We start from the raw sequence: 14196 nt of genomic DNA, 5'->3' as shown, positions 1-14196 counted from the left end.
CCTCTCTAATACTTACCACCTGGTACCCCAACCTCCCACCCCCCACCCCTTCAAACCCCTCAGATTGTTTTTCAGAGTCCATAGTCTCTCATGATTCACCTCCCCTTCCAATTTTCCTCAACTCCCTTCTCCTCTCCATCTCCCCTTGTCCTCCATGCTATTTGTTATGCTCCACAAATAAGTGAAACCATATGATAATTGGCTCTCTCTGCTTGACTTATTTCACTCAGCATAATCTCTTCCAGTCCCGTCCATGTTGCTACAAAAGTTGGGTATTTATCCTTTCCAATGGAGGCATAATACTCCATAGTGTATATGGACCACATCTTCCTTATCCATTCGTTGGTTGAAGGGCATCTTGGTTCTTTCCACAGTTTGGCAACCGTGGCCATTGCTGCTATAAACATTGGGGTACAGATGGCCTTTCTTTTCACGACATCTGTATCTTTGGGGTAAATACCCAGTAGTGCAATTGCAGGGTCATAGGGAAGCTCTATTTTTAATTTCTTGAGGAATCTCCACACGAAGATCATGTAATTATTAAAAGAACTCCTGAAGAACTCAGGAGCCCTAGAATTCTGCAGAGGAAAGGAAAATCATAGGTCTAAAGGCCCTCCTTGAAAGGGAGATCAGATTTAAGACCAAGTTCTGAGGATGGGGTATTTGCTTTGATCCTATGAACTCAACAGAATGTAAAGGAAACACACCCAGAATTTAATTTTACATCTGTTCCTTAGCTAAATAGATACACAGGGAATTCTGGTTTGTTTCCTTGGCAAGAAATTGTTAAAAAACAAAATTCAACGACAGAAAAGCAAGAGGTTTTTAGCAACAGGAAAAAAAAAAACCCTAAAGGATTGTTACTTCTTTTTTTGGGGAAAGAGGAGAGCAGGGGGGTTTTTTGTTTTTTTTGTTGTTGTTGTTGTTTCTATCATGCAGATGACCTCACCAGTAATGATCAGGAAATTTCAGATTGACTGTTAAAAGGTCACATTCCTAGAAAAGGTTGAATCTAGTTAAGTCTTGGTTTGCTGTTGTGGGGGACATATGACTTCATTACAGGCTTGTAGTTTCTTTCTTTCCTTTTTTTTAAAATTTTTCAACAAAATGATGACTTAGAGATAGCTGCTTTTCTTTCTGATCTTGTAACATGAAAGCAGCCTTACCACAAAGTACAATGTATGCTCCCCATTCTACTGCAGGAGTACAACTCTGATTTCAATTCCAGGGTGAGGGTGTCCCCCCACCCCCGACACCCAACAGTTCTTAGACACCAGCAACAATTCTCCCACACTCAATTCTGACACTGTCTACCTGGAGATAGGCAAAGGATTCAGTCCTGTTAGATTGCTCACTCTGCCTCCAACTGGTTCAGACCCTAGTCTCAAGTCTAGATTGTCATTTGTGCTTCTAACCCACCGACTGTCGGGTCAGAGGCTTTCCGCCAATCTCCTCCCCTCCTTGGTTTGATTAATTTGCTAGAGTGGTTCACAGAACTCAGAGAGACATTTTATTCACTAGATCACTGGTTTATTACCAAAGGAACAGTCATATGAAAGAGATGCATAGGACACAGTATGGGGAAAGGGTGTGGAGCTTCTGTGCCCTCTCCAGGTGTACCATTGTCCCCAAATCTCCACATGTTCATCAGTTTGGAAGCCCAGCAAACCCCGTCCCCTTGGGTTTTTATGGAAGCTTCGTTACATTGGCCTGGTTGATGAAATCATTGGCCTTTAGTGATTGAACTCAAACTCCACACCCCTCTCCCCTCCCAGGAGGTGGGGTTGGGGGTGGGACTGAAAGTTCTAACCCTCTCTTCGCAGGGTTGGCTCAACTGACAGCCATCTTTAGTTTCTTTATAGGTGGTCCAAAAGTCACTCATTAACATCACAAAAGAACCTTGCTAGCTCTGGACATCTTGGAAACTCCAAGGGTTTTAGGAGCTCTGTGCCAGGAATGGGACAAAAACACATTTCTTATTACAAATCACAGTATCACACAATGAAACATCGATCACCAAGAAGTGTTTTTAAAGTCAGTGTGTTCTGAGCCAGCAGGGCTGGCTTCATCAGCGTGAAACCTGTGCATGACACAAGGTCTCCTGTTCAGAAGGAACCCACACTTGGTTTAGTGCTCTTCTGATGCCATCTTGGTATTCTTAATAATACTGGTCTGCAGGTTTCCCTTCCTGCCTCAGCAGCCTGTAGCATAAGCAATGCCGAGGTTGCACAGCCTTCTGATGCATCCATCCTGTGGAGTTTGCCGAAACTGAAAGCCAGTTTAAGGTTAAGTATGTCTGTGACTGAGTAAGTAGGGTTTCCGACAACCCTGAGAGTTTTCCCACTCAAATGAATTTGTTTCAGATGCAGAAAGAAGGCAGTGGTGTTCTAAGGAACAGGAACTACCAAGGAACCTTATCACATACTCTTATATTCCTATATGGGCTAAACACTTAGGCTGAAAACAGTGATGTAGAAGAATAGGGTAACCCACACCGTCTTTTCTTGTCTTTTTTATCATGTATGCCAACGGTGGATAGTGTTGGCAGAATGTGAGCAGATAAAGGAGTGAAAGAAAACCTGTTGCATTGGTTTGGTGAAGTGTTTCCACTGTTTTGGTAAAAGAACAAATACAGATGTTTGTGTAGGGGCCAACAAAAGGCAGGGTGCCTCAAAATATGCCACTTTGGCATACTGACTATTTTATTTTAGTTTAGTTTTTTTTTAAAGATTTAATTTTATTTGAGAAAAAGTGAGTGAGTGAGAGAGAGAGAGAGACCACAAGACAGGGGAGGGTCAGAGGGCCTAGCAGGGAGACTGATGTGGGGGTCAATCTTGGGACTCTGGGATCATGACCTGAGCTGAAGGCAGGTGCTTAACCGACTGAACCACCCAGGTGCCCCTGGCATATTGACTATTTTAAATAAAAGCTACTTAAAGGATAGCTGTATAAGAAGGACACTCAGACCTCCTCTGTCCCCCTGAAAGCAGGAAATAAATCTCCCATGTAAAACATACTCTATACTAAGAGGTAAAGAGATGTCCTTATTACCGAAGATGGAAAATTTAGAGCCAAGAAGGTTGTATAAAAAACTCTTGTGGGACGCCTGGGTGGCTCAGTTGGTTAAGCAGCTGCCTTCAGCTCAGGTCATGATCCCAGCATCCTGGGATCCAGTCCCGCATCGAGCTCCTTGCTCGGCAGGGAGCCTGCTTCTCCCTCTGCCTCTGCCTGCCATTCTGTCTGCCTGTGCTCGCTCTCTCTCCCTCTCTCTCTGATAAATAAATAAAATCTTAAAAAAAAAAACAAAAACCTCTTGTTACTTTTTAGTGATTTACTACCACAGCCCGAATTCCATTTAGAATTGAAGCTCTCGGGGCACCTGGGTGGCTCAGTGGGTTAAAGCCTCTGCCTTTGGCTCAGGTCATGATCCCAGGGTCCTGGGATGGAGCCCTGCATGGGGCTCTCTGCTTGGCAGGGAGCCCGCTTCCTCTCTCTCTCTGCCTGCCTCTCTGCCTACTTGTGATCTCTGTCTGTCAAAAAAAAAAAAAAAAAAAAAAAAGAATTGAAGCTCCCAAAGCTACATTTTCTTTCTCCTGTCAATTGCTTACAGATTTAATTTTCTCTTTGTCTAAAAAGTATTAAAAACTGCCTGCCTGGGTCATGTCTTTGGGTCTCAAATTCATTATTGGGTCTCTGCACATGTGATAAGACTTTGTTTTTTTCTCCTGTTAATCTGACACATGTATATTAATTCTTAGTCTAGGTGGAAGACCTTGAAGAGTCGAGGAAGAATTTTTCGTTCCCTTCACATGTATCAGCTACAAAATATGGCTTGTGTTGTTTTGGTGATTCTGTGTACAAATTAAATGTCCTTATATTTGAATTTTAAATGGGTATTTCCCAATATAAAAAAGAATGGCAAAATTTATGCCAATAAGTATACATTTTAATTTTAATTTACTTAGAATGACATTAAATGACAAATTTAAAAATCATGACAAGTAGAGTGCATGACTGCAGAAGAAAGGAAAAAACTTTATATTTTAGTGCCTTTAATGACACTTTATCCCTCTGATTTTTTAATGAGGGACTCCACATTTCATCCTGCACTTAGCCCAGCAAATTACGCAGCTGCCCTGTACACTGCATATTTGGGAGATTATTTTCCCATGAGTTTTTAGTATTTGCTTCATCTGATGCCTTTTGACTCAAGATTTGGTAAACATCCCATCCCTTGTCACTTCTTTAACTCCCGTGTGGCTGTTGCATTTTTGGGTAGAAGTCCCACCTTCTCTACAGCTTCTCGGAATCAGGCCACATACTACAGAAATAGGAGAGCTGCTCTCCTTTTAGGGAATTTAACATTTGTTAGGACTCCTTACCCTACATTTTGATCCAGAAACATAGAAAGACTCAATAACTGTGATCATCAACCTCATGAGATTTTAAATTCTAGACCAGGTGTTGGTGGGCTGAATCTGGTCTGTTACCTGTTTTTGTACAGCTCGTGACCCAAGAATGGTTTTCACATTTATAAATGGTTGGGGAAAAAATCAGAATAATAGTTCATAATACATCAAACTTAGTTGCAGTTTGAGTTTCAGTGTCCATAAATAAGGCTTTATTGGGACATGGTCATGCTCTTTCATTTACCTATGTCTAGGGCTGTTTTCTGTGATAAATGTCTTAGCCAAGTAGTTGAAATAGAGACATTATGGCCTGCTAACCCTAAACTAGTTGCTGTCTGGGGCTCAACAGAAAGTTTGCTCTAGGAAAAAAAAGTCATTCACATGAGGCTCATTGCTGTGGATCTTTCCAGAGTTAAGCCTGATCGTATGGGGAACAGTATCCTGGGAAGAAGTATCCAGAGGCCCGGAAGAATTTGATAAGCTCATCGGTAAAAATACCAGGAATGCGCCATCTAGTGATGGGATTTTTTAATCACAGGAGAATTTCTGATTTTTTCCCCAGATTATTTGCTCGTGCAAAATGGTTAGTTAATTACCTAGTGAATATTAATACTTTAATGCCATGTGCTACTGACTATTATTTAAAACTAGAGTGAAAGGCAATGAAAATAGATTCCATGCATGTATGCCCGTGAATGAGATGTAGAAAAAAAAAACTCAAATAATTGCTTATTAGTTATAGGTAGATGGAAATGAGTACACAACCACTTTTTTATTTATTTGAAAACAAACACCCAAGAATCTATAAAAGTTAACCAAGAAAACAGGTATTTTTGCTAAGTAACATCGGTAAGGGTAGAAATGTTTATTTTTTTTGTTTTGTTTTGGTTTTTCTTCCTCTTGATATTTAGAATAATGCAGTTGTACAGGATCCTTTTCCCCAGATTTTTCTTTTCTCAATGGCGGCTAGAACGGAACCTTTTGCTCTGTTTTACCACTGGTCATTTTAGATGTCTTTTCTTCAATGGAGTGAACTCTTGATGAAAGAACTTTACCACGTTGATCTATCTCTTCAACCACTGTCTTTACCAGTGTGGTTTTGGATAATTCTAGAAACAAAACACCTGTGAATACACATATTCCAGCTAAAAGATTACATGGGGAAGGATTCCAGTGCTGGTTGTGATATAACATATTATGTACACTTTGGTTAGAGCATGTACAGATTTATCATAATAGTGGATAATTTTATCCACTTAAAATAATACTTCAAGTTCAGAGCATTTGAATTAAAATTACTTAATATAGAGCATCCTCGTTGCCACGGTATATGATTGTCATTAAAGGGAAAGTACTAGCAGTAGAAACAGAACTAGGTTTTATTACCTTTAGGTGAATTCCCTGAGGCTCCTGATCCAAAGCCCTTTGATTTGGAGCATGAGCTGCAAAACAAAAACAAAAACAAAAAAACCAGTTTATTCTTTACTGTTTCAGATTACCACTTAAGAAATATTCATTGAGCCAAAGGATGGACATGAACTCAAGGAAACTTTGTACGCCAAAAACAGATCTTAGTTTTCTGTAAAGGAAAATATTAAAATTTGGGGGTATAGGAGGAGAAAATAATTAAATGTCTTCTAAAGAGAGAATATAAATAACTTTGTTTTCATTTGATTTGTTTTTTAAACCCAAGGATTTATAACCTAGGGAGAATATATATATACATATTCATACACATATATAATATAGTCTATATACACATGTATGAATATATACTTTTTAAATGAAATTAATACTTTTTTAGAGACAGAGAGAGGTGGGGGAGGGGCAGAGGGAGCAGGAGAGAGAGAGTCTTAAGCAGGCTTCTTGTCCAGGGGGGAGCCAAATGTGGGGGTGAATCTTACGAGCCTGAGATCAGGACCTGAGCCAAAATCAAGAGTTGGATGTTTAACTGACTGAGCCACCCAGGGGCACCTCCTTTTTTTTTTTTTTTTTTTTTTAAAGAGTTTTGTTTATTTAAGTAATCTCTACACCCCTGTGGGTTTCAAACTCACAACCCTGAGATCAAGAGTTTCATGCTCCTGGGGGAGCATACAGATTCTGAGGGGTTGTATAGAGTGCGTTTATTTCAAAGTAGCAATTATATTAGGAACAGAGTGAAAGATGGGTAAAGCCTGGTGGGGGGTAATCTCGAAACCTACAATGATTAACATGGATACGGAATGGCGTCTTCTCGGGGGACGACTGGGGTCATCCGAGGCGGATGAAGAAGGGGCTGTGATGTAGAAAATATGGCAGGGCTGACCGCAGAGGGAAGAGGTGGACACACTTCTTCTCTGGAGTGGGAATTTAGAACAAAAGGCTTGGAGGCATGGAACATGGAGGGACAGTCCATGGTTGTGGTTTGAAATAGGTAACAACCTATTCAGTAAAATAGCGGATTTTCAAATGGAATTACTCACTTCCCATCTCCATCAATCAGGCGGCAGTAGGTCTCGATCTCCTTTTCCAGGTGGACCTTGATGTCGAGGAGCTGCTCGTACTCCAGCTTCTGGCCCTCCGTCTCGGTTCTGACCTGGTGCAGCTGCTCCTCCAGGGCCCCGATCTGAGCCTGGATCTGGGCGAGCTGCGCACAGTAGTTGCCTTCCGTCTCGGTCAGGGAGCACTCCAGGGAGTGTTTCTGAGGACAGGGGATGTCACAGCAAGGATGAAGCCACTTTGAGGACTATGCAGAGCTTCTCAGCAAACAGCAGCCCTGTTTCCTAGATGAGTTTTGGAAATCTGTGGGGCTCATCACAACCACACAGGAGGTGCAGAGGAAGGGGAAGTTGCACGCATTTCCCTGGGAGGGGATCTGGCATGTTGGAGGACCTGATGTGGCATAAATGACCCTTTCCCATGAGACTTTTGACTCTTCCAATGGACTTCCATGGTATTTAGGTAATATTTCCTATCGTGATGAACCTACATGTTAAAACTCTCTTTGGGGGATAGTGCAATAAGAAATCATATTGAAAATTTTATATATTGAAGTTACGTATTTTTTTGGGGGGGGGGGGTTGGTTTGTTTTTCAATCTTATTCTGCTCCTGTCTCCAGAAACCTAGCCCACCACTGCTCCAAGGCCTTGCTTGCTGCCTTTTGTTTTTCTGCTCTGTCCTGGATTTGCGTGTTGTTATTCAAAGGTCTTTTATGAAGTACTTGAGATAGAATGAATGCCTTAACAGGGGTGGGCTTTCAACACAAGAGATGTGTTTCACAGCACAGTACAAGTCATTATTTCCACACGACTCTTATGAATATTATACCTCCTCATTTCCCCTTGCACAGCCTGTCATCTATCTCATCATGTGATGTCTGCTTCAATTAAAGTAATTTTCCTCTCCCCTTATTATAGATGAATACCTCTGGGTGGTTATTACTTCTCCTGATATTAGTAATTATCCGAGTGTCCACCCCCATTCATACTCTTTCAGTTTCCTGTTCTTGTGTGGAGCCACTCCTGATCTTACCTTATTTAAAATAAAAATTTATTTGTCAAGGGAAGGGTAAACCTGGGTCTCTCTCATTACATGTTCTGAGGTAGCTGGGCCCAAGTGTTTACATATTAAGTATTTTTCATTTAAAAATACTTCTAGTTTTCCTTTTTATTGTACTTACGGCATTATGGTGGTTTTTAAAATTTTTTGTATTACTAAATACATCATCTATTGACTTCATTCTAGGATAAAGAGGGAGTTATAAAATATTCATCATAACAGTGGACACGGGGTTTGATGGGGCTAAGAACCACTGACTTAATAAATAGGCCAATGGAGGCGTTACATGGGTGGTGCTGGGCTCTCCAGGGCGAAAGAGTGGAAGGTGAACAGGATGGTAATGGGGAGGGGGAGGCCCCGACTGGAAAGACATCAGTGAGGTGTGTGCTCTGCTGTCCAAAGCTTTAATTTTCCTGATGATGTATCCTCATATGGTATTCATTTTATTCCTTTTTTTTTTTTTTAAAGGAGTTGACAGGTAAAGGGAGAGGGAGAGAGAGAGAGAGAGACTCTCAAGCAGGCTCCCCGCCCAGCGCAGAGCCTGATGAGGGGCTCAGTCTCAACCCTGAAATCGTGACCTGAGCCGAAATCAAGAGTTGGATGCTTAACTGACCGAGCCACCCAGATGCCCCTGGTATTCCTTTTTAAGTCTGCAAATACTCTTCTTAATCAGAGGGCACAGCATTCCTATCTCTACAGCCTTTCACTGTAAGGTTAGCTTGTAGAGAAGGAAGGACAGAATGAACGTGCAAGTTTGCATCCTACAGGAAGCACAGGAAAAGTTTATATTACACGTGATTTGTGTACTAAACCAGAGAAGATTCTGGTTAGAATCCATCTATGACAAAAGAATCTCAGTCATGGCAGTTAGGTTCTATGCCACCTGTTTTCTAGAATTCAGTTATGTTGTCTAACATGGGCTTTTTGCGTGGCTCATCTCCTGAGCCTGAACTATGGTACTCCCAGCTGCACAGAATCAACTACTTTCTAACATCATCTCCGATGTGAATATGCTTCCCTTTTGATCTGGGAACTCAGGAATTTATTTCCTTCTGCATAGCTCAGAAACGCAAGGGCAGATCTGTGCTCAGGAATAACAGCAGCAGGCAAGGGTCCTTGGGGTTCTAGTTGCAGGGAAGCAGGGAGAGAGGCAGGGGAAGGCTTGGGTTACCAGCGAGCAGTGGTGATGAGGGTCAGGACGAGAGGGGCACCCTTGTTAAGTTGGGGGTTAGTCAGTGGCCAAAACAATCTCTAATCTAAACATTATATGGTAAGAGAGCACTGTATCTTTTTAGAGGGACTGAATCAAAATGGTTTTCATGTAGTTCTGGGTCTTCCTTACCTTCTCTGCTTGCTGCACCTACTTGTATCATAATGGCTCTTTTCTTTGGGTCACAACTTCGTGCCCTCAGGGAGCAAGAAACCCCTGATGGGGATGGGAACCATTGGGCCACCGGCATTTGCGGCAATTCTCAAAATCAAGCTTCTTGGTGCTGCTAGCTCATACCCCAGAAGGGAAGCCATTTTTAGTCCTGGATTGTCTCCATGGTAACCTCTGAAATAGTGGGTGCCCAGCTCTGGGAGGTGGGTGGGGATGAAGGGGCTGACAGGAGCTCATAGGGATTCAGATAGGTACCCTCCTTTTTTCTGTCTGATGGAAAGGACCATGTGGCATGAATTGGCCTTCATCAATCCTAGGAGATGCTGGCGACCCTAAGTCTGCCTCGTGTGGCTGCCTGACGGTGTCCTGACACTTAATTTTCAGGCGGGGTAATATCCCTGCTGCTTGTTTTGCTGAAGAAGGGACAAGGGACACTGAGCGGAGGCCAGGAAGGAAATCCTCAGTGACCTCAGGAAAAAAGACACGCTCTCCGTCCGTCTCTCTTTCCGAGGGTCTCAGTGTCTGTCTGCCTTGCTCTCTTCTGCTCTAAGTATTTGGAGGTGAAGCTCTAACAGGGAAAAAGAGGGTTTTCGGGAGAGTCACAAAATGCAGGCTGACCCGCGTTCTCGCCTACCATCGCCAGGAGGGACTGCAGCTCGATCTCCAGGGTCTGCAAGCTGCGCTTCATGTCGGTCAGCTCGTTCCTGGCCGAGGTGGCCGCGCCCGCGTGGTCGGAGATCTGCTGCTGCAGGGTGGCGCTCTGCAAGGCGGGGTGCGGAGGGGTGAGCGGGCCTGCACCCCAACCCGGCGGGCTCGGGGGAGGCGGGGCTGGGCGCGCGCCTCACCTTCTCGTTGAACCAGGCCTCCGCGTCCCGGCGGTTCTGCTCGGCCAGGGCTTCGTACTCGGCCCGCATGTTGTTCAGCAGGACCGTGAGGTCCACCCCGGGTGCCGCGTTCATCTCCACGTTCACGTTCCCGCCGGCCGCGCACTGCAGCGCCTTCATTTCCTGCAGGGACACGTGAGCGGGACTCGAGGGCAGTTTAGGGTCAGGGCGCGCAACTGCTCTTCGGCGCTCCTGCCTTTCCAGCCCTCTGCCCGGCGACTCTTCCCTCCCCCTCTTTCTCTTTTCATGTTTCCTGGCCTTTCCCTCCCCCAGAATTCTCTCCTTTCCAGCTTCTCTAACCAGTCACTGGGTGTTTCCCGAACATTTTCATCCATTGTTTTGGAGACTATTTTGGGGATAGTCATTTTTCCCCCCCTCTAAGGGGTTTGAAGCTGCGTGGTATAACGTTGTCAAGGAAGGGGTTTATTACTGTACAGGGTTCCGCATTCAAGTAAAGCCAGTCTCATTAAGTGGAGAAAGCAGTGACATCTTTTCCTAGTCAGGTCTTTTGTGGGAAGGTGGATGGCAAAATGGCCTTTTACGAATGACAGAAATAATATAGTGCAAACAAGGATGGGTGTTTCAATGCCAAAGCAATGCACCACTTTTATTTATTTATTTTTTAAAGATTTTATGTATTTATTTGACAGAGAGAGTGAGATCACAAGTAGGCAGAGAGGCAGGCAGAGAGAGAGGGGGGAAGCAGGCTCCCTGCTGAGCAGAGAGCCTGATGCGTGGCTGGATCTCAGGACCCTGAGATCATGACCTGAGCCGAAGGCAGAGGCTTTAACCCACTGAGCCACCCAGGCACCCCGCAATGCACCATTTAAAAAAAAATTAGATTGTTCTATCAGGCTAAAAAAATGGAAGGTGCTGATCAAATGGTTAATACTTAACCTTGGGGGATGAGGTTAGAAGGGTGGAGAGTGGGAGAGAGAAAATTCTTTCTTTGTATGCCTTGGCATTGTTTAAATTATTATAATGAGCACGAAATACTACTGTAAGTTAATGACACCTCCCGCCCCAGTATTAAAAATGTACAGAATCGCGATTTGATTAGTGGTTCAGCTTCTCCTACCTCTTCATGGTTCTTCTTGAGGTACCTCAACTCTTCGCTCAGGGACTCGTACTGCAGCTCCTGGTCGGTTCTGCAGAGTGTGAGTTCGTCCAGGACTCGCCGCAGCCCGTTGATGTCAGCCTCCGTGTTTTGGTGAAGGGCAAGCTCATTTTCGTACCTTGGCGGGGCATTAAGTGAATTTCAGCCCAAGTTAGACAACCTCAAGAGGGGAGAGAAGTAAAACCTCAGTCGCTTTAAGCGGTGCATTAGAAAATGAATTGGGACTCCGAATGTTATAAAAGTATACAAGGAACGCCTTCCTCCACTCCTTTACCCAGTGCTCTGCAAGGAAATTGACTGTTATTTAGTGACACAAATTCTGATAGCAGATCCCCATTAAATAAAAACATGCTATTTTAGAATTTCATCTTAGTGCTTGGCATTCTTCCAGGCAGGCGTAGAAATGAAGTGATATTTTGTCCCGAACATGTAATAAATATATATAAATTGTGAGTATAGCTGATTGTAAGAACATGCCTTGTGTCATAGGGCATTGTCATAACATGCGTTACTTCCTTTAATCTTTTACGGTTTATTCTACTCGGGGTGAAATTGAAATTTTATTTAGCATATTAAAATTGACAGGAAAATTTTTCTAGAGAGTGACTGTTTTCTATCACTTACTTTAGCCGGAAGTCATCAGCAGCCAGTCTGGCATTGTCAATATGCAGAATTACATTAGCGTTAGCAGTAGTTGAAGAGATAATCTAGAAGAAACCAAAAGGGAGGACACAACAAACAAGCCCGTTCTTAGAATTTACCTCAGGAAACGAAACATGTGACACGATTTACTTTTGCATAAAAAAATCTTATTTCCTTAAGTGACAACTGAAATATTTAAAATTTTCATTTTGAAAAATGACAAATGTGGTAATTTCTCACCTACTCACGTAACTTTTAGATGCAACACTTCCTTATCAATGTATATATTTCAAAACTAGTAACATTCAAGCTGCTTGAAATTCACGCATTAAAGTACTTATTTTTGACTAACAGGAAGAATGATTTGTGAAAATAATTAATAAATAAATAGGAACATAAATGACAGATAACAGTTATGAAGCATTTCCTGTTTATGTTGTTTATGTTCTATATCTTTTGCTAGGTAGTTCTTAGTTTTAAATACTTTCATTGTTTTCAGTATTTTCAGATTTGTGATTTCTCACCTTATTCTTAAGATCTTCGATGATTAGGTGGTATCTACTATAGTCATGATCAAGTCCACGGCAAGATCCTGGTCCATACTTATCATACCAACCCTTGATTTTCCTCTCTAGTTCAGCATTTGCCTCCTCCAGAGCTCGCACATTATCCAGGTAGGACGCCAAGCGGTCATTAAGATTCTGCATGGTCACCTTCTCGTTTCCAGACAGAAGTCCCCCTTCACTTCCAGCAAAGCCAGAACAAGCAGCGTTTCCAAGGACACCACTAGCATGGTTCCCCCCAGGAACACTGCCCAGGCCCCCTCCCAAGGCACAGGAAAATCCACTTCCAGCAACAGAGCTGCCACACACATTGCTGCCCACAAAGCCCGAGCTTCCACTGGATGGTCTGATAGATCCAGTTCCAGACCATAAGCGAATATGCCTGGACCCACTAGAAAATCGGAGAGACATGATAGAATGAGCAGTGTTCACCTTGTCTGTAACAAGATTGCTGGAAGTTCAAAGAAGAACAGAATGTCATGAGCTGATGGTTTCTTTGGGCTTTTATACACAATTATTGGGGTGTTTCTATTTGAGTTACGCATGCCAGAAGAAAAATGGCATCATTCTGATTATCATGAAATTATGTATAATTAGGTTTTTTTTTTTTTTTTTTGTAAATTGATGTCTAACATCCCTGGCTGTTGCTTCAGGATATTTGTTATCTTAAATATAACAGGGTTCATTCTATATTAAGTTCATTATTTTAACTTCTAATTTGGGGTGAGTAATCCTTTACTTTCATCTAGACCATAGGAATATACCATCATTATCTGGCACCAGATATTATAAAGTTTTAAAAGTTAAGTAAGATTGCAATAGGGTACCATCAGCTAGCTCCAACAGGGTCTTTATTAACAGAGAGGTATATAAAGAAATAGTAACTAAAAAATCCCATATTTTATCCTGCCATAGCAAGAGAAAAAAATGTGTTATTTAAAAAATACGATCCTGGTAACTTCTCTGGTCTTACCATGATTATGACATCTACGCATTACCTTTATTGAACATGTATGGCTACTATGTCTGGTGTTCAAACCTAAATGCGAAAATGAAGGCATGATGGTAAATAAATGCAAAGATGAAAAAGATCTGGGTCCAGTCTTTAAGAAATGTATGGTCAGGATCCGGCAGAAGTTGGGTCATGTTTAGCCTTCTGTGTCAAAGAGTTTGGAATGACTGGGTGTGTGTGTGGAAGGGGTAGGGGGTCCGGCTGAGAAACGGGAGAGATGAGTCAGAAGTGACCTGAGAAGGCTCTTCGTGAGGTAACGGCCAGGAAGGTGGGGGTGAAGAAGGTGGACAGGATGAGGAAAAGAGGGATAGGAGGGCTTTGGTTGGGTTTGACTGGTTCTAGGTTCTGTGGAGAAGACAGGTATAAGATTGTTTTGCTTCCAGGACAGTAAGGGGTCTCCCGGAACTGGGCTCCCATAAGCATTCTGAAGCCTGGGCAGCTGGCGCTATGGCTGTCATTGGCCTGGCCTTTAAATGTTTTCTGGGCCAAGTTGTGAGATTTTTTTTTTTAGAGCAGCAAAGGGCCTTAGACATTACCTAATTCAGCCCCTTTGTCATATGAGGCCGCTGAGACCCATAAATGTTAAGATTTGTCCAGAGTCACCAGGAACATCCCAGGTGGAAACAGCATATGTTCTAGATAGCCTAGAG

The 14196-nt window shown here is 42.8% G+C and overlaps 1 protein-coding gene across 1 annotated transcript; it reads right to left on the bottom strand.

Annotated features, from left to right (window-relative positions):
- Positions 1–5375: 5375 nt before the first annotated feature.
- On the bottom strand, positions 5376–12966 carry KRT28 (keratin 28). The gene is made up of 8 exons (XM_059380974.1): positions 12496–12966; positions 11954–12036; positions 11291–11447; positions 10174–10335; positions 9963–10088; positions 6872–7089; positions 5796–5851; positions 5376–5518 (listed from the first exon to the last, which is right to left on the bottom strand). Exons 1-8 carry the CDS (start codon positions 12943–12945, stop codon positions 5376–5378), a joined length of 1395 nt encoding a protein of 464 aa, XP_059236957.1. The 5' UTR covers positions 12946–12966.
- Between the last annotated feature and the right edge of the window lie 1230 nt (positions 12967–14196).

Source organism: Mustela nigripes, chromosome 16 (genome assembly GCF_022355385.1).
Source record: "Mustela nigripes isolate SB6536 chromosome 16, MUSNIG.SB6536, whole genome shotgun sequence".
Classification (NCBI taxonomy): domain Eukaryota; kingdom Metazoa; phylum Chordata; class Mammalia; order Carnivora; family Mustelidae; genus Mustela; species Mustela nigripes.
The sequence above is the reverse complement of the archived record's forward strand: the minus strand, read 5'-3'. Positions and strand labels throughout refer to the sequence as shown.

Bases quoted from the DNA above. Each gene is read 5' to 3' on its own strand.
- KRT28 (XM_059380974.1), bottom strand. From the start codon at position 12,945: ATGTCTCTCCGATTTTCTAGTGGGTCCAGGCATATTCGCTTATGGTCT. The intron at 10,089-10,173 runs GTGAGGCGCGCG...CCCGCCTTGCAG, and splicing joins AGGCCTGGTTCAACGAGAAG to AGCGCCACCCTGCAGCAGCA. The intron at 5,519-5,795 runs GTAATAAAACCT...TTTTGTTTCTAG, and splicing joins CTCAGGGAATTCACCTAAAG to AATTATCCAAAACCACACTG.